This window comes from Hyperolius riggenbachi, chromosome 3 (assembly GCF_040937935.1).
Source record: "Hyperolius riggenbachi isolate aHypRig1 chromosome 3, aHypRig1.pri, whole genome shotgun sequence".
Taxonomy (NCBI): Eukaryota; Metazoa; Chordata; class Amphibia; order Anura; family Hyperoliidae; genus Hyperolius; species Hyperolius riggenbachi.
In genome coordinates this window covers 436,613,769-436,637,096 of record NC_090648.1, presented here as the reverse complement: position 1 = coordinate 436,637,096, position 23,328 = coordinate 436,613,769, and the positions used below count along the sequence as shown (strand labels likewise).

The window sequence follows — 23,328 nt, the reverse complement described above, 5'->3', positions numbered from 1 at the left end:
AGTAGCTGGAAGCCTCTTGATAGTCCCAAGACTTCCAGAATCCTGGTGAAGGTCACCATTCCAGTGCAAGATACTTAGTCATCTTCTCAACCGTGTTGCCGGTCATGGATGAGTGCATCTCTGCTGGGCATTCATGAGTAGGACCTGGCTGCACATTGTCAGTAGAACAAAGTCGCTCCTACGTGTCTTTTTTCCACCATGCACAAGCATTTTGTTCTATTGGGCATGCTTGGACCTTACCCATTCATGCCCAGCACAGATGTGCTCATCCATGGCCTTGCACATGGCTAGAAGAAACATGAGTCATGAGTCAAATAGCTACAGAGGAACCCTGCACTGGAATGGTGGGATTTAGGTGTACTTTAAAGCTCTACCATGCACAGAAAGAAAACATACAGTATATAAACACTAACCAGAAGCACTTTCTCTACATGCAAGCTTATTGGGATAAGTGTAGAGGAAAAATGACCAGTGATTTGACTAATCCTAAATTATTTTTTTTGGAAAACATGGACACTCTGCATCCTCTAGGACAAAGAGGATAAGGGCAATCTCGATTGTTATCAGTTCAAAAACCAGGGTCCCAGATGGTATGGGGGCCCATTAGTGCACATGGCATAGATGGCTTACACATCTGGGAAGGCACAGGTTCTGAGGAAACATATGATGCCATCCATTTGTCTTCTTCAGAGAAAGCCTTGCTTGACTTGCACCACCAAAAACATGCCTTTGGTGATTACTGCGTTACTACAGCTAAGAGCCAAAAAGGAAGTGACGCTCACTTCCTGTTTTGGAAATACGGAAGTGCACGGAAACGTATTGTAAAAATATTCTTTCGTGCTGCAATGCCACCTGTCTGCTGCACGTTGACGCAGAACCGCACGGTAACGTAGATCTGTCCTTGAATCAGGGAAGCGACAAAAAACGTCACTACCATTGCATCGCGCCACACCATGTCGGTATGAACAGCCCAATAGATTTTCATTGGGCTGCAGTGGGATGCAGTAAAATTACCGCACTGGCCCAGTGTGAAAGCACCCCCAGCCAAACCACATCCTACAGCATGGTCCTGCAGTTGGCTGATGGTGTAATGGTTAAGGGCTCTGCCTCTGACACAGGAGACCAGGGTTCGAAGCTCGGCTCTGCCTGTTCAGTAAGCCAGAACTAATTCAGTAGGAGACCTTTGGCAATTCTCCCTTACACTGCTACTGCCAATAGAGCGCGCCCTAGTGGCTGCTGCTCTGCTCTGGCGCTTTAAATCCGCAAGGAGAAAAGCGCAATATAAATGTTATTTGTCTTGTAATAAATGAGTGGCCTGCCTACAGTCCAGACCATTCAAAACATTTGGTGCCTTAGGAAGCAAAAAAAATATAGACTCTGAACTGTTGATCTGCTGAAATTCTAAATCAGACAAGAATGGGACACAATTTTAATTTCAAAACAAGAATTGTTCTCATTTCCCCAAAACCAGTGTAGAAAAGGTGATGTAACATGGTAAATAGGCACACATCCCAACTTTTTTTAAACTTTAAAATAAATGAACACACTTTAAAAAAACAACAATATTATTCTATATAAATCAATTAAAAATAATATAATTTCTCACTTTCAGCATTCACTATGCTGTCATTGTTAATTTTTCAAATAAATGCATGGTTTACATTTTTGCAAGTGATAACACTTAATAAGGACAGAAAGCAGGATAAATTTGTCCAAAAGCAACACAAGCAGCATTAAAACTAGACAGAGGACAGTCCAGATTCCATAGCCAACAATGGGACTTGCAAGGCCGGATTTATACTTTTCCCGCCCCCTAGGCCAAATATGTTAGGGCTAACCTTCCATGGGCAGCAGTGCCCCCATGGTCATGACATCACACTGTGGGAGGAGATTCACCACAATATCAGCCACACAGACCCCTGATGATCCGTTTGAGAAAGGTAAAGATTTCTCATGGGAAAAGGGGTATTAGCTACTGATTGGGATGAAGTTGAAGTTCAATCAAGTACACTAACATTTTAAAGGAAAACTGAGATGACCGATTAAAAAGATTTGTTACTTACACAGGGCTTCCTCCAGCCCCATGAGCACGGAAGCATCCCTTGCGGTTCTCCCAGACGGCGTGTGCAGAAGAGCCGACTGGCACGACTGAGCCAGATTATCGGGAGTGATTGCGGCTGAATGGAGGCACTCGGGAGGACGGCGTGGGATTCCTCAGTGCTCATGGGGCTGGAGGAAGTCCTGGGTAAGTAACAAATATTTTTCATCTGACATCTTTAGTACACTTTAATGAATCTCTGTACATCAGCCATGTGTTTGCAGCATTTGAGGTTCAGTGAGTCGGTTAGTCCAGATCTTCAGTCTGCCACTGTCACATGGAAGTCACTTTTGTTTTCTTGTAATCGCAGATTTCAGGAGGAGGGCTGGGCGACTGTACTCTCGGAGTGCAGCAGAGCCACCAGGATCGCGATACCTGCACTTGATCTTTCGGTTGTGGTAGGTCCTCCGCTGGGCTGATGACCTTCCGCAGCCTCTGCCAAAATTCAGAAATGTTATGCTCAACAACAAGAGCCTGGAAAGCGAAAAGAGGCCATACAATGGTCAAGGGCTCTTATTCAATTCACTTTTTCTCCTTAGTTTTCTCCTAGGAGATAATTTTTCATGTTTTTAAAATAACTCTTCAGCACTCCGCAATTGAAAAAAAAAAGTACCAAAAAGTAGGAGAAGTACTGTCAAGATTATTTAAAGTGTTTTCTTGCATGTGACTTAAAAGGTATTTTATTGGCAAGGTGTGAAAATATCATCTAGGAGTAAGCTTAGGAGGAAAAGTTGATTGAATAAAGGCCCTTTTCCAAAGAACTACCTAAAATTTAAATTTTGATTCTTGATGATACATACATGGCATCATTTTTTTATTTGTTGTAAAAATGCACCATTAGCATAAATCAGAAGTATAAGAATTCAGCAACTGGAAGTATTTTTGACCATTCTTGTGAAGAAGGAGGAATGTAAAATCATTTAAACAATAAAAATAAATTTAAAACCAATAAAAATATAAAAACAATAATGTTCCAATCTCAGATGATTAGGGACACTCATTCATATTCCGTGGACATTAAATTTCCACATTTCCTATCGGAACTGCTCTTAATCTTGTTTAAACATTTTATGAATTATTATTTTTTTATGTTTATTTTTCTAGTGAACCCTTTACAATGTTGGACTACATGGGACATTGGTCTTTACCAGTACAGGTCCAATGTCAGACATAGGCATAAGAAAAATTGGGTGTTGCTAGGGGCCATTGTTGCCAGATAAAATTCGGTACAGCATCTGCCCCCTTAGATGAAAGTGTCGGACTAAGCCCAACACTTTGATCACCGCGGGCATATGCACAGCCACAGCACCACGTAATTTAAATGTTATTTGGGCCCGTCAGTAGGGGTATTATTTCTGTATCTGGTCTGGGAAGGCACCACCCTATGTGGATCAAAGTGTTGGACAAAATCTGACACTTTGATCCCCTCCACACTTTGCTGCACAGTTATGGAAATATGCTGGCGTGAATGAAATGGGGGCGGAGCTACAACACACAAGCTGGTGACACACACTCTCCCCCTGATGCTGGGTTGTCTCCTCGCTCCAATGTGAGGAGGTACAGAACATCCAGAGCGTGGCTTTGATGCGCTGGACCAGAGGAGTGGCCATGAGCGTTTGCACATGGGTGATGAATTGCTGATTGAATGGCGAGTAAGGACTTTCAACCATGGCAGCAAGGTATATGTTAGCTGTAGGACGCCACGGCACTGGTTTAACTGGATGGTAACGGCTTGGAAAGCTACTACGGAAAGGTAACAATGTGCACTGAGCAGATAGCAATCTATGGACAGAGTGCTTACCGGGGAAAGGTTGAATTTCAGTGCTTGGACTGTATTATGCGGCCATATGAAATTGATACTTTTCATCATGAATACAGCAGACATGTAGTTCATTAATTGAAGGTGAAATTGCCTCAGATCTGCATATACACTCAGTTGCGCTACAGAGAAAATAACTCTTGCTGATTTCTGATAGACGCACATTAGATCTATTTATGATATATGGTATTTTAGTCCAGCTCTGTCTACACACATACAATTTAGTGGATCGGCCGATCCTGAGTTTGAACTGTGTGGTATGAGAGTGAGTGTGAACGTGTCAGGGAGTGCTCCTTGTATGTTGTCCAGTGAGGGGGGGGGGGGGGGGTGAGGGGTTAATAGGTTTGGATATAGTGGGTTGTCCGTTTGTTTCTGATTCAATAAAGTTTTGGTAATTTCATAGTTCTCAGAGTGGCAGCTTGCTTTTTCCTCTTTTTTTACAGAGCATCCAGATCCCTTCTGCTGCAGCACTCCCTGAATTACCCAGTAAGTCCTGGGATGGACATGGATGATCCAAAAATGGATTGTAAAGGGTTAAACATGACAGACGAATGTTATTTTACAGCCAAACTTACAATGTTACTAATAGTAAAAAAAATAACAATAATAAAAATTATATATTTAGTAGTATTATAGAAATGGGCTAAATGGGTTTGCCACACTAACATACTGCACAGGACACCCTAAACCCAAAGATCATCCCTAAGACCATTCCGATTTGATCAAATGAAGGCTGACACTGTACAAATACCAGAAAATACATTAGAAAATAGTTGATTTACTTACTTCTATAAAGGATCCCTCGGTTCTCAGCAGAATATAAATGGCATATGTGGGAATGCAGATCATGGAGGCAAGCGACATAAGCCAGCCTATGGCGTACCCCCATGGAGGATATACATAGATGTTGTTGTACTTCAGAGGCATGTATTTGATCACAGTAAACAGGAACGTTGCCTAAAGATAGAGACAGAGAGAGTTGGAGAATTGGAAACCGAGAGAGTAGCTCCTTGGGGGTGGAGCTACAATCACAGCTTAAAGAGAACCTGTACTGAGTAAAAATATTTAAAATAAACACATGAGGTAACTTCAAATGAACATTACATAGTTACCTTGCCATCAGTTCATCTCAGACGATCACCATTTTCTTCTGACAATAATCCCTTCCAGTTCTGACAATATTTTGTCAGCTCTGAAATATATCAGTTGCTGTCAGTAAAATATCAGTTGCTGTCAGTTATAGCTGAGAGGAAAACTAATGTACCAGGTAATGTCCATGTTTCCCTATGGCTCAAGTCGGTGATGTTACAGTTTAACTGTGTGCTGACCAGAAAGCTGTTATGGGTAATGGACATTTTCAAAATGGAGGACGGAAAATTCCCTTGATCACAGTGAACAAACAGGACACGGGACAGGAGAAAGACACTGAGGAGTAGACTACATGGAAGGTAAGTATGACTTGTGTATGCTTATTTTGACTTTTAATTTTCAGTTTAGGTTTAGGGAACTCCAGTGAACATTTTACTGTTGGCAGGTGATGTAGATGCTGCATGGTTTTTGGCAGATGGAAACAGCTGTAAACAGCTATTTCCCACAAAAGTTCGAACTTTTCTTGTGGGAGGGGTTACTTGTGGGAGGGGTTTCACCACAATATCAGTCATACAGCGCCCCCTGATGTGGTCTGTTTGTGAAGAGGAATAGATTTCTCATGTAAAAGGGGGTATCAGCTACTGATTGGGATAAAGTTCAATTTTTGGTTAGAGTTTCTCTTTAAATCACACCTCTGATGACAGTAAATAGGGGTGGTGTTAACAGTACCAGAGACAATCAATAACCAGAAGAGTGGCTAGACAAGGGAGGAACTCTAAAGTCTACCAGCGACTAACTATATGCAAAGATTTATACATACCTGGGGCTTCCTTCAGCCCCATCCGCACGGATCGCTCCTACGCTGCCGTCTTCAGTCTTCTCTGTCTTCTGTACCGCGTCCCGCAAGTTTAGTCAGTCTGAGCAAGCGCAGTGCGCTCCCTCCTTCTCTCTCCGGCGGAGTATAGTACATAGCGCATGGATGTTTTAGAAACTGTGACTATTTTCTGTTTTTAATTTATGGATCCTCTGTAAAGAGACTCTGTAACATCAAAAACCTCCCCTGGGGGGTACTGACCTCGGGTGTGGGGGAAGCCTCCGGATCCTAATGAGGCTTCCCACGCCGTCCTCTGTCCCACAGGGGTCTCGCTGCAGCCCTCTGAACAGCCGGCAACAGACCCGACTGTAGATTCAATATTTACCTTTGCTGGCTCCAGCGAGGGCGCTGTGGCTGCTTTCGGCACGGAAATAGCCGAAAATACCTGATCTCCGTCGGGTCCGCTGTACTGCGCAGGCGCCGGAAACTTGCGCCTGCGCAGTAGAGCAGACCCGACGGCGATCGGGTATTTCCGCCTACTTCGGAGCCGACAGCCGTCAGAGCGCCTGCGCAGGAGCCGGGAAGGTAAATATTGACGTCACCGCTGCACGGAGGGCTGCAGCGAGACCCCTGAGGGATGGAGGACGGTGTGGGAAGCCTCATTAGGATCCGGAGGCTTCCCCCACCCAAGGTGCGTACCCCCCAGGGGACGTTTTGTCGTTACAGTTCCTCTTTAAGGATTTTAACTAAATATGCATTAAAAGTGATGCCTTTATATACTATGTGCCTCCACTGAAACCCCCACTGCTTCCTTGATTTTGTATAAACTGTAGTAAGCTGGAATTGCAAGGGAATGTATTTGGTTACAGAAACTTTTGTTACCGAATGACATGGAAAACCAACCAGAAACATAGGCCCTTATTTAAATAACATTTTTTCCTCTCATGTTTTCTCTTAGGTGATATTTTACCTTGTCAATACAATGCATTTTAAACCACCAGCCACCAGATATGCAATTAACTTTTTCTCCAAAATTGTCTCCTAGGAGATAATTTTTTGATCTTCTCGAAATAACTTTTCAGCACTTTTCAACTGAAAAAGTACCAAAAAGTTGGTGAAAAAGTACTGTCAACATAATTTTGAGCATTTTCTTTCTTGTCAGAGGTTTAAAAGGTATTTCATTTACAAGATGTGAATATATCACCTAGGAGAAAACTCAGGAGAAAAAGTTAATTACATATGGGCCCAGCAAGGAAAAAAAGTAGTCACTGTCCGAATAATTATCATTTATTAACCTACTTTTTGGTATTTCCAATTGCAGATTGCTGAAAAGTTAACTTAAAGAGTTGATGAAAAATTATCTCCTTGGAGAAAACTTGGAGAAAAAGTGAATTGAATAAGGGCCACAGAGACTAGGGTATTTTAGAGCAGGACTTCATCAGAGTTATTTACCAGCTTAAATCGCACCTCTTGCAGTTTTATTTGGTCAACAAGTATTTTTTTAAAGGAGCACTGTAAACCCCCCCCCCCCAAAAAAAGTTTAACTTACCTGGGGCTTCTGTGGCCCCCTAGCAGACATCCTTTGACCGTCTGGTACAAAACAATGCTCTGGTCCCCCGCTGCGGCTTACTTCTGGTATTTGCAACTTTAATGTTGCAAGCCACTGTGCCACAAGTCTTCACTCCCGCTGGCGTCACCGGGAGCTTCCTGCGCAGGCGCAATACGCTGATGTTAGCAGAATGGAGAGCGTGCTCGGCCAGGGCCACACAGGTGCAATGGCTTGCGACAAAGTCGCAAATACCAGAAGTGAGCCGCAGCGGTGGACCGGAGAATAGTTTTGTACCAGGCGGGCCAAGGAGTCTGCGGGGGGTGATGGTAGAAGCCCCAAGTAAGTTAAACACTTTTTTTGGGGGGGGGGGGGGGGAGGGGTGGTTACAGTGCTCCTTTAAAAGTAGTTAGTGGGATAAGGTTCCATTACTGACTTTATATATTTTCCAGATTACAAGTTTTCTTAAAAGAGATAATAGTTTATTTTTCGTAAGGTTGCAACACAATGGACCAATTAACTTTTTTCCTGACTTTTCTTCTTATGTACAAAATATGTACCTGACAATTGAAAAAGTAGTAGGACGGTAAAAAGAGTCATATCAAAATTATTTTGAGGTTGTTGTTGCTTTCCGGGTATTTAGGAAAGTTCTACACCATTGCATCGCACAGCAACGCTAAAAACTGCATTCATATGACCCTGCGGCAGACTGTGCTGATAGGGTCATATGCATAGCACCGCCCTTGCATGCCCTTCGCCGCCCCTCACCTAGTGACATACTTCCTGTTGGACAGGAAGTACATCACTGGGATACCCGGGTTTTCCCGCCGTCATCTTGTTGTTCCTACATGCGGGCCGCACCACCGCTGCCAACATATTTACATTTTCTGAATGGCCCATTGACTTATGCATTCTGCGGAAGTCTTTGTGGCGGGTCAGCGGCTGGTCGGGAACTTCCAACACAACACGATGGGGTAATTGTACTAGGCTCCATAGACTTTCATTGCTGTTGCGTTACCCTGTGTGCAGAAAGGGTAACACCGCAATGAAACAAGTGTAGTGTAAAAGGGGCCTTAAAAGGCATTTTATTACTAAGTTGGGAAAATATCACCTAAGAGGAGAAAAGGGAATTGAATAATGGCCAATATTTTTTATTATTCAGAATTATTCAAAAGTATTTGCCTTACATTTAGTTTTATTTTTGATGATATAGGCATGGCATACATTTTTTTATTTGTTACAAAAATGTACCATTAATAAAGAGGGAAAATATAAATCAAAAGTACAAGAAATCAGAAACTGGAGATACAGTATTTTTTACCAGTCTTGTGAAAAAAGTAGAAATGTGAAATCATTGAAACACTGAAATAAAATGTAATATTTCCAACCCCAAATGAACTAATATTTTATATCATATCAAATCGGTTGTACAGCAAAAATGAAAAAAAGCTACGGTTACCATGTCGCAAAACTTGGAAAAAAGATTTATTGAATAGTGGCAATTGTGAGCAATGAGCTTAGCATATGTATGATGAAGAATCACCTACCAGACACACTGCTGGAGTCACAGCCACCCAGAATATCTTGATAACTGACCAGGGCCGGTACCCAATCATATCCTGGATGTTGTCAAAGAAGCGATCTGCCCCTGTGTGATGGTTAATGAGATGAGAAGGGCCAGTGAGATCATCAATGTTAATCAATGTTCATGCATGTTAATCAAAAGTGCCTTTAAAGGATACCTTGGTCCAAAAGAAAATTTTAAAACAGGAGGAGAAGCCATGTATAGCAGGCTCTCCTTATCTCCCCTGGTCCTCCTCCGGCAGCTTCCATTACTCTGTACCGACCCTCCAAAGCTACTTCCTGGTTGGAAGGGTCGGTGAGGGCTGAGGAGGCACTGCTCTGCTCTGCTCTGGTCCTTGACCACGAACCCAGGGACGGAAGCGCTCTGCGCATGCGCACTACAACACAACTACACATTATGCATGTGCAGAGCACTTCTGGGTCGGTACAGAGTAACCGAGGGCACCACAGGAGAACGCAGGAGTGGCAGGCATGAGGAGAGCCCACTTCACATGCCTGCTTCCCCCTTTTAAAATTTTGTTTTGGACTAAGGTGTCCTTTAAAAGCAATTATACAAACAGTACAAAGTAATATGAAAATAATGTTTTTTTTACCATTATAAAAATGTTGGCTCTAAAATGTTCACATCCCCCCACAGCTTGCAGCCAGAATTTTACATTTTTTAGTGCTGCGATGTAATTGTAAATGTTGTTAATTATCTTTGCATATTACAATTACTGTATTTTTCAGAATATAAGATGCACCTTTTCTGCATTTTATATTCCAAATGCATAGACTCCCTGCCTTATGAACGCCTGCCAATATGAACTGCCGATCTGTCGCAATGTCGGGGACTCCCTGTATTGTCCCCGACCATGTGCTCCTCTGCTCCCCATGTGTCCTCGTCCACTCCCCTCACTATACCCTTTGTGCTGCTTCTGCTGATGATGCGATCAGCAGAAGCCGGAACTAGGGGAACAGTGAGAGATAGGAGAGGTCTCTGGGTTATGTGGGACATAATGGGTTAGGTGAGACATGCTGCCGCTGCTTTCATTTATTGGGGGGGGGGGGGGTGCAGGAGGACATGAGGGAGGTGGGAGGGAAGTTTAGAAAGCCAAAGGGAGACAGAGGACACAAGGGGGACATAGAAGGAGATATGGGGAACACTGGCGGACACATGGTGGACAAAGTAGAACACTTGGAAGACACAATAGTTGGGGAAGAAAATCTACAAGATGCTCCTGGACCATGATTGCACCAGGTTTAGTATATTTCTTTTCCACTGTTTTTTTTCCCTCTAAACCTAGGTGTGTGTTATAAAAGGGATAATTTGCATATTTAGTGGTAGTGCATTGTGGGTAACCACAAATGTTCACTTATAACTGAATTATTGCAAATGTCCTTCTGTTTTAAGAAGGCAATTACACCAAGCTTTTCTTTTTTTAGTAGGAGGGCTTTTTGGTTCCTTTTATCCCCCTATACATTCCTAGTAGTTTGGGTCACCCTGAGCTGCTTGGTTACTCTGTGTTATATTCAGGAGTGTCTTATACAGTATGCTAAAAAATTAAAAAGAATGTATGGACTAAGGCCCCTTTCACAGGGCTACGTTAAAGTTGCACGTTAGAAAATGTTTCAACGCAGACTAACGCACAGCAATACTAAATCTGTGCGACAGTCACAGTGCACATTGCGTTTGTGTGTAACGTGTAGCGTTATTAGATAGTGCTGCATGCTGTGCGTTATACAAGTTATTAGCTGTGTTACTTGTGTTGCACATGCTCAGTAATGTTTTTTTTTCTTTATAAAAAAAAATGTAACGCATGCGCCATTTTCGTTCCATCACTGTGCGACGAAAACAGCGCACCAAGAGACGCATAAAGAAAGATGTCATAACACTTAATGCAGTGTTAAAGAACGCACAATAACATTCAAGTTAAAGTCTATACGCGTTGCGTTAGGGCCGCGTTGTGTGACCTTAACGTCGCACTGAAACGCAGCGTCCTTCTGTGAAAGAGGCCTAGTACTTGAAAACCAACAGCCGGGATGACATATCAGGCCTGCTCCTTGCTGGCACTGGGGTAATGAAAAACACTAAGGTCGCATTCACAGCGGGACGTTGCGTTTTAATGCAACATGTCTGCGTTAAGAGGTAACTCACTGCAAGCAGTGAGTTACCATAACGCAACATTTTTAATGCGACTTTAACGTTGCACTGTGAACGGCACATAGGATTAGCATTGCAGTGCGGTAAGCGACCATAACATCTCACTGTCAATGCGACCTAAAGGAATTAAAATGTATGAAAAAATGTGCAGAATAAAATAGAGCACAAAATGGAGTAAGTTGCCCAAAGCAAGCAGTAAGAATCTTTATTTAATTTGAATCTTTATTGGTTGCATTTGGCAAATGCTCCACATTTCTGGCTACCTGTCTTAATAAATCAGCCCATCAGTCCTCAGTGCAATAATCCACTAGTGCCTTCACACTTATTCCTGTGATTTTTAGCAGCATTTTTTACGTTTCTCATATTTCGGTTCTGCGTTTTGCAATTTTTGCATTCAATTTTTTTTGGGTTTGCGATTTTTTCATGCATCTCAAACAAAGTTAATTTTACTGAAATTGTATGTAAATAACTTCACATTGGCATGCAAAGTTTTGCATTTGGAATGACTTGCATTGTATGCGATTCGCACGTCCGCTCTAAAAAAAAGCCCCACACATATAAAAACACATTAATTGCACAATAAGACAATAAATCTTATTGTGCAATAAAATAGTCTTAATTTATTCCAGCTCTGAAGTTTTATTGATATAAGAACACCACTTTTTTATTAATTGTTAGATGCAGATTTTTCTTTAGACCCTAGCTAATTTGTATTCCCTGGTAAATACGGTAAGTGAACTTGTGACGGAACATCTCAACACCCTTTCTAACTTCAACTCCCTCCTACTGCGGTAATCGAACCAGTGACTGTGGCTGGATAGTGTACTGGTTAAGGGCTCTGCGTCTGACACAGGAGACTTGAGTTAAAAACTTGGCTCTGCCTGTTCAGTAAGCTGCACCTATTCAGTAAGGAGTTCCTTGGGCAAGACTCCCTAACATTGCTACTGCTTGGGGGGGGGGGGGGGGGGTTAAGACCTTTGGCCCCAGGGGCGTAACTAGAAATCACTGGGGCCCCTGCAAAACTTTGGATGGGGCCCCTCCCCCTGCACTGAATAGGGACTTTCTAGAAATCTTTGCCTACAAAACTTTTTATGATTAGTTATCAGTGGCTGGTTAGATGCAGTCATTAGAACAATTGTGCAGAGAGCAGAAAGCTTTTTCACTCCTTTCCCTGAGTTGTCAGTCTTTCAGGAGGGGGCCTCCTGTGTCTTCTGGGCCCCCTGCAGCTGCATCCTTTGCAGGGTCTATTGTTACACCTCTGTTTGGCCTCTTTTTCAGAGAGAGTGACATTTACAAAGAGAGACCCTCTTCCTAACCCGAGTGCTGGACAGGTGTTCCTGTTCCCCACATGCACTGAAGGTGGTTTGCGATGAGCAACCCTGGTTTGTGAGTACCCCGTTTTTACTATACATCTCTACTCTATATTCACAACACACTACACCATACTGGGCTCCTGCTCTTCTTTTTGTATTTTTGTTTCCAAGGTTCTTGGACCCATCCTACCTGATATCCTATGCGATTCACCTTCACTAATTGATGTAGTCGATTTTTTGCCGTCAAGCTCTAAATGCAAACATCGATTCAGTGTCATTTAAATGTGAACAGTAGCCAATTCCTATGCAATCGACCGACATCTTCCATCCTGCATACAGCATTGGGGTTCCCCAGAGATCGAGTCTGGTCCTGGCAAAGTGCACTTGGGTATGAAACTTCTCAATATTAAAGGAGTAATTACCTGCAGTGATCATAAAATACACACATCCAGTGTCCATTTTGCTGCTAGTAATTCCAAAGCAAGGCTCTAGTTCTCTTTAGACACAAAGTAAAGCCTCGTCTACGCGTGCCGATAATACTTATCAATCGAGCCGCTGATGCGGCTCGATTGATAACATCCGACAGGTCCGATTTTGCTGCAGCAGATTCCCTGCTCGTTCCCCACGAGGGGACAATGGCAGGGAATCGAGCGGAAGATAAGCAGCGCCGGCGGGGTCAAGCGGGGGGGATCGAATCCGACGCACGCACGGGCGAGCAGGGAAGCGGCGGGTACACGCGGGGATGCGGAAGAGGCGATCGGAGCCGCCGGAACGCCTCGTGTAGACGAGGCTTAAAAGTGCCCACTAATGATAGAATTTTGATTGTCCAAGCCTACCAAATGTTTACAGCAGATGGGTAAACTGAGTGAATGTACTTTGAATAGTTCATTGAAGTAGTCCCTCACATTACATAGAAGTGATAAAATTGTACAATCAAGATTGTACCATTAGTGGGCAGCTTTAGAAATATAAAGCAATGTTGGCAAATGTCCTCCTCATGTATTGTTTTCAGTCAAAGCCTGACAGAACAATGATAGTAATTGCTGATGGGCTGGTTTGGGTTGTCATGCTTTATGCATGGTTTGTTGGAGGAAAACTGCTCTGCTCTAGTTATACTCACCATACACCCAAGCTATACAGACACACTCACATATCCCCACAAACAGCAAACAGATTCCACTGGAGGAGTAATAATCGAACAGCTGGAAGATATACATCCCTCCCTGTAAAACACACAGCACTGATTTAGGATGGTCATATACAAAAACATAGTGCAAACTATGATATAAACTAGACATAGAAGAGATAAGAACTGGAGAGGGGGGATAGGGGCCTATATGAAACAAAGGCACCAGGGAAATTGGGCGTGGTAAATAGCCGATAGTAGAGTATCTTAATTTTTGTTAGTAAAATACCAAAATTATTACAGATAATTTGCTACAGCTAAACGTAACCCTACCTTCACACAGAACACTCCAATGCCTAAGCCTAACCACCAAACCACCTTCTCAATGCCCAACTACAACCGCACCCTCAGCCCAATCCCTCTAGACACAATCTAACTTATCTAAGTAAGAAGTAGCAGCTTCCAGGATGCAGTTGACAGGTGAGTGGTTAGGGAGGGGACCGTGTGGGAGATGTGCCTACACGGGGCGTCCCTGTAACCGATGCACTACCGAACTACGATTGCGTCCAACCGAAGCCTCCTGAATGCTAATTTATGCAATTCCTACTATATTTGGTACAACAGGTAAAGTGTGTATAATAGTACACCTGATTGGCTGACTGGCGTCTGCTGACCAGATAAAGGCAGGAAATTGCTCTAGCTGGGAGTTAGCAATTGTGTTTGTTGCAGTTGGCGTTCCGGTTAGAGGTGGTGGGGGTGAGTTCCTTGGAGGTGAGAGGTCCGGAGCTTGCCTGCACTTCCCTCTAGGTATCGCATGGTGGTTTGAGGGCCCCAGCCAGTGAGAGCGACTGGGGCCCCCGGCTGTCGTGCGGACCAGTGTTTGTGATTTGTGAAGTAAGAAGTATAAAGTAATGTTGGCAAATGTCCTTCTAATGTATTCATGTATTGTTTTCAGTTAAGATCTGCCAGAACAATGATAGTAATTATTAATTGGCTTGTTTGAGTTGTCATGCTTTATACACTTCACCCTATCTTGCTGAATATGTTTTTTCAGAGGAAAAGGCCCCCCCTGTAATGTGTGATAATTTACAGTGCGTGTTAATTATGGCCTCTCATCTTTTTTGCCATCTGTTTCCCCCAGCCTGCTCTTCTCCACATTCTCTCCTCCATGCCCCCCTACTCCCTTAGTTTCAGCTTTCCGCAGCACCTCCCTCACCTCCACTCCTCACGGCTGCCTCTGTGATTACCAGCACTTCAGAGATATCCACTCATCTGTGAGAGGCAGGAGAGCAGCATAGTTTCCCACAGTTGTTCTGCCACCTAGTGTCTGTGCAATGCTCTGACTGGCTGCCTGAATGCTGCTTTGTAATGTGAAGAGAAGAAGAGAAAGGCTGGAGTGGAGAGACAGAAGTAATCTGGGAGGATGCAAATCATGGGATAAGGGGGTGGGATCCAGGACAGTCCCGCCCAATTCTGTACAGTTGAGACCCATGCTTTAAAGAGAACCCGAGGTGTGTTTAAAGAATGTTATCTGCATACAGAGGCTGGATCTGCCTATACAGCCCAGCCTCTGTTGCTATCCCAAACCCCACTAAGGTCCTCCTGCACTCTACAATCCCTCATAAATCACAGCCGTGCTGTGAGGCTGTGTTTACATCTGTAGTGTCAGTCTCAGCTGCTCCCCCGCCTCCTGCATAGCTCCGGTCCCTGCCCCCCTCCCTTCCCTCCAATCAGCAGGGAGGGAAGGGATGCAGGCGGGGACTGGAGTTCTGCAGGAGGCGGGGAGAGCAGCAGACTGACACTATAGAGATAAACACAGCCAGCTCTGACAAGCTGTTTGTCAGCAGCGTGGCTGTGATTTATGAGGGATTGCAGAGTGCAGGGGGACCTTAGGGGAGTTTGAGATAGCAACAGAGGCTGGGCTGTATAGGCAGATCCAGCCTCTGTATGCAGATAATATTCTTCAAACCCACCTCGGGTTCTCTTTAAGATCCAAAATAAAACCTGTATGAACCATAGGATTTGGAACAAGCTGCCCGTTTCCAAACTTCCCTTGACCAATGTCATGGAGAATGTAAAAGTTCATGACCACCTGACACTACGGGAGGTGTGGGGGAGGGGCACCTGGGGGTACCCTATTTGTTTAGTTGACCCCGATTCTACCAAAAGGCCCACACCCGATTTGACCCTATACCTATTTAAGTTGCTAAAAAATATATTTAATAAGAAAATAAAAGACAAAATATTTAATATCCTTATGTTGTCTTATTTTCTGTACTCACCTGTTTTCACATGGATCCTTTCAGTATGCGTTTTAGTTCATTCGGTATTTTCATCTATAAACTTCCTTCTTTGTTGACATAAGTCGGCGGTAAGGTTTTACTCACATATGGCACAGTGGCGGGTGGTTGCCCCTCTGCAGATAACCCCGGGTTCAGGCTAGTTAACGCCTGCACAGCTACAGCTGGCCACGTGCCATGCATGCATGCAGCTGATTTCTCCTTGGTAAATGTGCATATGCAAGTTTTTGTATGCGCACAATTAGGGGGTATTAGCGAATCGCCCTCCTTGAGTCCAAGACTGGAAAGCAGTAAATAAGGGCGCATGTGGCAAGTGGACTAATTGGGCTCTGCCTCAAGTGCCAATTATCAGTATATGGGTCAAGGAGCTCGGTAAATAGCTGGTACAACGCCCACTATATTTCAGGCACCCAAATGCCGATAGTTCTAGACATGAGGGTGTGCATTTCTTTCTCTTGGCACATAGTGTGTGTGTGTGCGTGGGGCGGGTGGGGGTTGTTAAGGGTTAAATGTCAGGTAGGCAGTTTGTGCGGAGATGGGGGGGGTTGAGTTAGGCTTAGGTTAGTCGTTTTTGCAGGGGGAGGGGTTTAAGGGTTAGGCATCAGGTAGGTAGTTTTGGGGGGGTTTAAGGGTTAGTTGTTAGGTAGGTAGTGTGCGCTGGGTGGTGATTAAGGGTTAGGCGTCAGGGGGAGCGTTTGTGTGAGAGTGGGGTTTAGGTTAGGTTTGGCCAAAGTAAAATATCTGCATTTAATACTGATATTTTACTATTGGCCTTACTGAGCGCCCAAATTTCCAGGCGCCTTTATTTGATGTATGCCCAAGACTTTGAGACACACAGCATACGTGCCGTGCATTCAGGACTCGCAGTGCATTCAGTGTCTGACTAGCGTTACATCAATGTTTACCAAGTCACTCAGAGATATTCTACAGTTAGATCCTTCTAGGCTGAGGACAACAGGAAGTGTTTTTAGCGCCTATGTTAAGTTCACCCCTCAGTAGGGAGCCCTTTGTTCTATAATTCTGGCTGTTCTTCTACCGCTTGCACCTAAGCCAACACTTAGATGTGGGATGTTGGCCATCCCCGCTGCTGGAGACAGTGTATGATACACCAGCACAAGGGGAGACATCACAGGAAGCCATTAGAAGCGGTGCCCCACTCGCAGTTGATTGAACAGTGCTCAAGATACTTAGGAAATAAGTGCAGGCGGTTTAAAAGTTTCTTCCTTCATCGGTAGCCCCCTTCTTTCCCACATAAGCTACATTTTGCCTATGTGAGATGAAAAGATAAAAATTGCTATTTTGTGATCATCACAAAAATCAGTACAACTCAGGTAATCTGAGAATGGCAGTGGTCTGAAGTTATCTGCAACGTATCATCCCAGTTCGGGTACATTTTTTTCTATATGCAGTGGTTTAAACAATATTTTAAATTAATGACAGCAAACTGTCAGGACCTTGGTCATGACATCACACTGTGGGAGGGGTTTCACAACAACATCACCCATACAGACCCCCCTGATGATCTATTTGAGAAAAAGGGAAAGATTTCTCATGGGAAATTGAGCATCAGTGACTGATTGGACAAAAGTTCAATCATTGGTTAGAGTTCCTATTTAAATTAATTATGCATAAAAATGGTTAGTAAAAACAGTGCAGTTGTTGCAAAACTGAAAAGGAAAATAGCCTGCTGTACCAGTTCATGCCCTCCATGGACATGAAGGGGAGATTGTGATGATTGTTCTGTCAGATAAAGCCACACCTCCCTGTTAACTTACAGCCTATCATAGATTCAGACTTTCTGAGAAGGGGGTGGGACAAAGTGAGCAGGCAGAAGGAGGTCTTTGAAGCGGAGATGTTTGTCTATGAATTGAGTGAGCCAGGACCGAATTTACCATAAGGCACTGTAGGTCCATGCCTACAGGTGACAGATATTAGAAAGGTGGCTCACTCCCCTCCCCTAGTGCCTCCTTCCCTATGTAGAGTCCTGAGCAGAGTGTAAATGGGAGGTTACTCACTCAGCTCTCAACATTTCACTTGATATCTCCCTTCAGTGGGGAGCAGCACTAGCTACTTAATACGGAGGGTACCTCTGGCTAGTGTTGGGCGAACATCTAGATGTTCGGGCCGAACAGGCCGAACATGGCCGCGATGTTCGGGTGTTCGACCCGAACTCCGAACATAATGGAAGTCAATGGGGACCCGAACGTTTGTGCTTTGTAAAGCCTCCTTACATGCTACATACCCCAGATTTACAGGGTATGTGCACCTTGGGAGTGGGTACAAGAGGAAAAAAAATTTAGCAAAAAGAGCTTATAGTTTTTGAGAAAATCGATTTTAAAGTTTCAAAGGGAAAACAGTCTTTTAAATGCGGGAAATGTCTGTTTTCTTTGCACAGGTAACATGCTTTTTGTCGGCATGCAGTCATAAATGTAATACATATAAGAGGTTCCAGGAAAAGGGACCGGTAACGCTAACCCAGCAGCAGCACACGTGATGGAACAGGAGGAGGGTGGCGCAGGAGGAGAAGGCCACGCTTTGAGACACAACAACCCAGGCCTTGCATGAGGACAAGAAGCGTGCGGATAGCAATTTGCATTTTGTCGCCATGCAGTCATAAATGTAATACAGATGAGAGGTTCAATAAACAGGGACCGGAAACGCTAACCCATCACAGATGTTCATTGTTCATGTTACTTGGTTGGGGTCCGGGAGTGTTGCGGAGTCGTTTCCAATCCAGGATTGATTCATTTTAATTTGAGTCAGAGGGTCTGCATTTTCTGTGGAGAGGCGGATACGCCGCCGATCTGTGACGATGCCTCCGGCAGCACTGAAACAGCGTTCCGACATAACGCTGGCTGCCGGGCAAGCCAGCACCTCTATTGCGTACATTGCCAGTTTGTGCCAGGTGTCTAGCTTCGATACCCAATAGTTGAAGGGTGCAGATGGATTGTTCAACACAGCTACGCCATCTGACATGTAGTCCTTGACCATCTTCTCCAGGCGATCGGTGTTGGAGGTGGATCTGCACGCTTGCTGTTCTGTGTGCTGCTGCATGGGTGTCAGAAAATTTTCCCACTCCAAGGACACTGCCGATACCATTCCCTTTTGGGCACTAGCTGCGGCTTGTGTTGTTTGCTGCCCTCCTGGTCGTCCTGGGTTTGCGGAAGTCAGTCTGTCGGCGTACAACTGGCTAGAGGAGGGGGAGGATGTCAATCTCCTCTCTAAAGTCTCCACAAGGGCCTGCTGGTATTCTTCCATTTTGACCTGTCTGGCTCTTTCTTCAAGCAGTTTTGGAACATTGTGTTTGTACCGTGGATCCAGAAGGGTATAAACCCAGTAATTGGTGTTGTCCAGAATGCGCACAATGCGTGGGTCGCGTTCAATGCAGTCCTAGGCCGAAGAGGTCATAGCCTAGGGTCACAAAACCTGTTTATTTGGGCAATTTCAATGGTGGCGAGTCTGACGTACATAAATCGCAGCAATGGCCGTTAGCAACATCTGAATCTCACGAAATGTCTCATGCAGGTAGAAGACATATTGTTAGACTTGGGCTCCAAAGATGGGTTCCCTACATCTCTGCAAACCAGAGTTACAGGGCTCCAAATTTGGTAAAATCACCCATAGGCTTTCATTGGGCCTCCTATTTACAGTTCCAAAATCTCACATCTTTTCAAAGGGCAATTACTCAGCAGTGGCAAATTTTCTAGCATTGTAGGGACCCTTAGGGGGAACATGACTGGTGAGTTTCGGGCCCCTAGGCCAAAGAGGTCATAGCCTAGGGTCACAAAAACCTGTTTATTTGGGCTATTTCAATGGTAGTGATGGTGACGTACATAAATCGCAGCAATGGCCGTTAGCAAAGTCTGAATCTCACGAAATGTCTCATGCAGGTAGAAGACATATTGTTAGACTTGGATTCCAAAGATGGGGTCCCTACATCTCTGCAAACCAGAGTTACAGGGGTCCAAAATTGGTAAAATCCCCCATAGGATTTCATTGCCTCCCTATTTCACTTTCCAAAATCTCACATCTTTTCAAAGGGCAATGGCTCAGCAGTGGCAAATTTTCTAGCATTGTAGGGACCCTTAGGGGGAACATGACTGGTGAGTTTCGGGCCCCTAGGCCAAAGAGGTCATAGCCTAGGGTCACAAAAACCTGTTTATTTGGGCTATTTCAATGGTAGTGATGGTGACGTACATAAATCACAGCAATGGCCGTTAGCAAAGTCTGAATCTCACGAAATGTCTCATGCAGGTAGAAGACATATTGTTAGACTTGGATTCCAAAGATGGGGTCCCTACATCTCTGCAAACCAGAGTTACAGGGGTCCAAAATTGGTAAAATCCCCCATAGGATTTCATTGCCTCCCTATTTCACTTTCCAAAATCTCACATCTTTTCAAAGGGCAATGGCTCAGCAGTACCAAATTTTCTAGCATTGTAGGGACCCTTAGGGGGAACATGACTGGTGAGTTTCGGGCCCCTAGGCCGAAGAGGTCATAGCCTAGGGTCACAAAAACCTGTTTATTTGGGCTATTTCAATGGTAGTGATGGTGACGTACATAAATCGCAGCAATGGCCGTTAGCAAAGTCTGAATCTCACGAAATGTCTCATGCAGGTAGAAGACATATTGTTAGACTTGGATTCCAAAGATGGGGTCCCTACATCTCTGCAAACCAGAGTTACAGGGGTCCAAAATTGGTAAAATCCCCCATAGGATTTAATTGCCTCCCTATTTCACTTTCCAAAATCTCACATCTTTTCAAAGGGCAATGGCTCAGCAGTACCAAATTTTCTAGCATTGTAGGGACCCTTAGGGGGAACATGACTGGTGAGTTTCGGGCCCCTAGGCTGAAGAGGTCATAGCCTAGGGTCACAAAAACCTGTTTATTTGGGCTATTTCAATGGTAGTGATGGTGACGTACATAAATCGCAGCAATGGCCGTTAGCAAAGTCTGAATCTCACGAAATGTCTCATGCAGGTAGAAGACATATTGTTAGACTTGGATTCCAAAGATGGGGACGACCAGGAGGGCAGCAAACAACACAAGCCGCAGCTAGTGCCCAAAAGGGAATGGTATCGGCAGTGTCCTTGGAGTGGGAAAATTTTCTGACACCCATGCAGCAGCACACAGAACAGCAAGCGTGCAGATCCACCTCCAACACCGATCGCCTGGAAAAGATGGTCAAGGACTACATGTCAGATGGCGTAGCTGTGTTGAACAATCCATCTGCACCCTTCAACTATTGGGTATCGAAGCTAGACACCTGGCACAAACTGGCAATGTACGCAATAGAGGTGCTGGCTTGCCTGGCAGCCAGCGTTATGTCGGAACGCTGTTTCAGTGCTGCCGGAGGCATCGTCACAGATCGGCGGCGTATCCGCCTCTCCACAGAAAATGCAGACCGTCTGACTCAAATTAAAATGAATCAATCCTGGATTGGAAACGACTCCGCAACACTCCCGGACCCCAACCAAGTAACATGAACAATGAACATCTGTGATGGGTTAGCGTTTCCGGTCCCTGTTTATTGAACCTCTCATCTGTATTACATTTATGACTGCATGGCGACAAAATGCAAATTGCTATCCGCACGCTTCTTGTTCTCATGCAAGGCCTGGGTTGTTGTGTCTCAAAGCGTGGCCTTCTCCTCCTGCGCCACCCTCCTCCTGTTCCATCACGTGTGCTGCTGCTGGGTTAGCGTTACCGGTCCCTTTTCCTGGAACCTCTTATATGTATTACATTTATGACTGCATGCCGACAAAAAGCATGTTACCTGTGCAAAGAAAACAGACATTTCCCGCATTTAAAAGACAGTTTTCCCTTTGAAACTTTAAAATCGATTTTCTCAAAAACTATACGCTCTTTTTGCTAATTTTTTTTCCCTCTTGTACCCACTCCCAAGGTGCACATACCCTGTAAATTTGGGGTATGTAGCATATAAGGAGGCTTTACAAAGCACGAAAGTTCGGGTCCCCATTGACTTCCATTATGTTCGGAGTTCGGCCATGTTCGGCCCGAACCCGAACATCTAGATGTTCGCCCAACACTACACGTGACCCGTTCGGCCAATCACAGCGCTAGCCGAACGTTCGGGGAACGTTCGGCCATGCGCTCTTAGTTCGGCCATATGGCCGAACAGTTTGGCCGAACACCATCAGGTGTTCGGCCGAACCCGAACATCACCCGAACAGGGTGATGTTCTGCAGAACCCGAACAGTGGCGAACACCGTTCGCCCAACACTACCTCTGGCTACCTAATGCTGAGGGACACCTGTAGCTACAGTAGCTATGACTAGCAGGGGAGAAGTGACAGCTGGGACAACCAACACACTCGCGGTGCGGGGGGTCTGTAAGTTCCTGGAGGGTGAAGTTTAGGGTGCCTGGACATCTGTGCCTATAGACTTCTGTGATGTAAATCCGGGTCTGGGTCCAGCAGGTATTCTACTTATTTTGCAAGAACTGCAACTATTTTTTAACAAACTTTTTTTTTTTACGCATACTTCATATAAACAGTGTTCTTTTAAATGATAAATATGAAAACTGTGCTGAACATGGGCTTTGGTTTTAATTATTCTAAGATTTATCAGGCACCAACCTGACAAGAAGTAAAGTAAATAGAAATGTGTGGACACAAAGCAGTGAGATGTTCCCAGATCATGCTCTTTACTACAGCAAAACCGCTCCATTCATTCATATAAATGGACTTCAGGGTGTTGGCCTGACAAAGGAGCCAAGATAAACAAGCACAGACTATACACATTGCCCAACTGCCCGTGACAAGACTACCCACTTAGTTTAATTCTAAGAGGGAGCAGTTTTCTACCCAAGCAGTAGGGGATTAAGGTAGGTCTAGAGCAGGGGTCTCAAACTCGCGGCCCGCAGGCCATTTGCGGCCCTCGATACAATATTTTGTGGCCCTCGACGGCAAAAGCTTCCTTATAGTTCGCTTCAGTGCTCCCAAGTAATCCGCCGCATCCCTGCCGCTAAACGAGGGCTGCAGAGCCCCCAAATCGCCCGGGGGGCAATCCGCCGGCATTTCCTGGAAGGGGCAGAGCTTTCCGCTTCAGCTCTGCCCCTCCTGACGTCAATCACTGCCTCTCCCTGCCCCTCTCTGTGAAGGAAGAGTGAGAGGGGTGGGCAGAGGCGGCGATGCGCCGCGATTGTGAAATTCCTTATGCGGCCCAGCCTCATCCTGACTTTGCCTCCTGTGGCCCCCCAGGTAAATTGAGTTTGAGACCCCTGGTCTAGAGGGAAGAAGGGGAGGGGCAGAGCAGACAGCAATACTATGATAGGTTTCGGGAAATAACATTTAGCATAGGAAAAGGGGCCATATTAGGCCAAAGGACAACTGACCTGAGAGGTATATGGAGGCTGCCATAGTTGTTTCCTTTTAAACAATAAACATTACCTGGCTGACCTGCTGATCCTCTGCCTCTAATGCTGGGAATACACAATGAGTTTTTTCGGCAGATAGATAGCTCAATATATAAT

At 44.7% G+C, this 23,328-nt stretch overlaps 1 protein-coding gene across 1 annotated transcript in view; it reads right to left on the bottom strand.

Moving 5' to 3' along the window:
- Window positions 1-1,607: 1,607 nt before the first annotated feature.
- Window positions 1,608-23,328, bottom strand: part of LOC137564183 (sodium- and chloride-dependent betaine transporter-like) — an 80,560-nt gene continuing 58,839 nt past the window's right edge. Inside the window, exons 12-15 of the mRNA XM_068277666.1 lie at window positions 13,527-13,629; window positions 8,914-9,014; window positions 4,704-4,874; window positions 1,608-2,533 (exon numbers count right to left, since the gene is read on the bottom strand). Coding sequence (XP_068133767.1) covers window positions 2,372-2,533; window positions 4,704-4,874; window positions 8,914-9,014; window positions 13,527-13,629 — 537 coding nt within the window. The 3' untranslated portion in view covers window positions 1,608-2,371. The remainder of the gene's footprint in view (window positions 2,534-4,703; window positions 4,875-8,913; window positions 9,015-13,526; window positions 13,630-23,328) is intronic.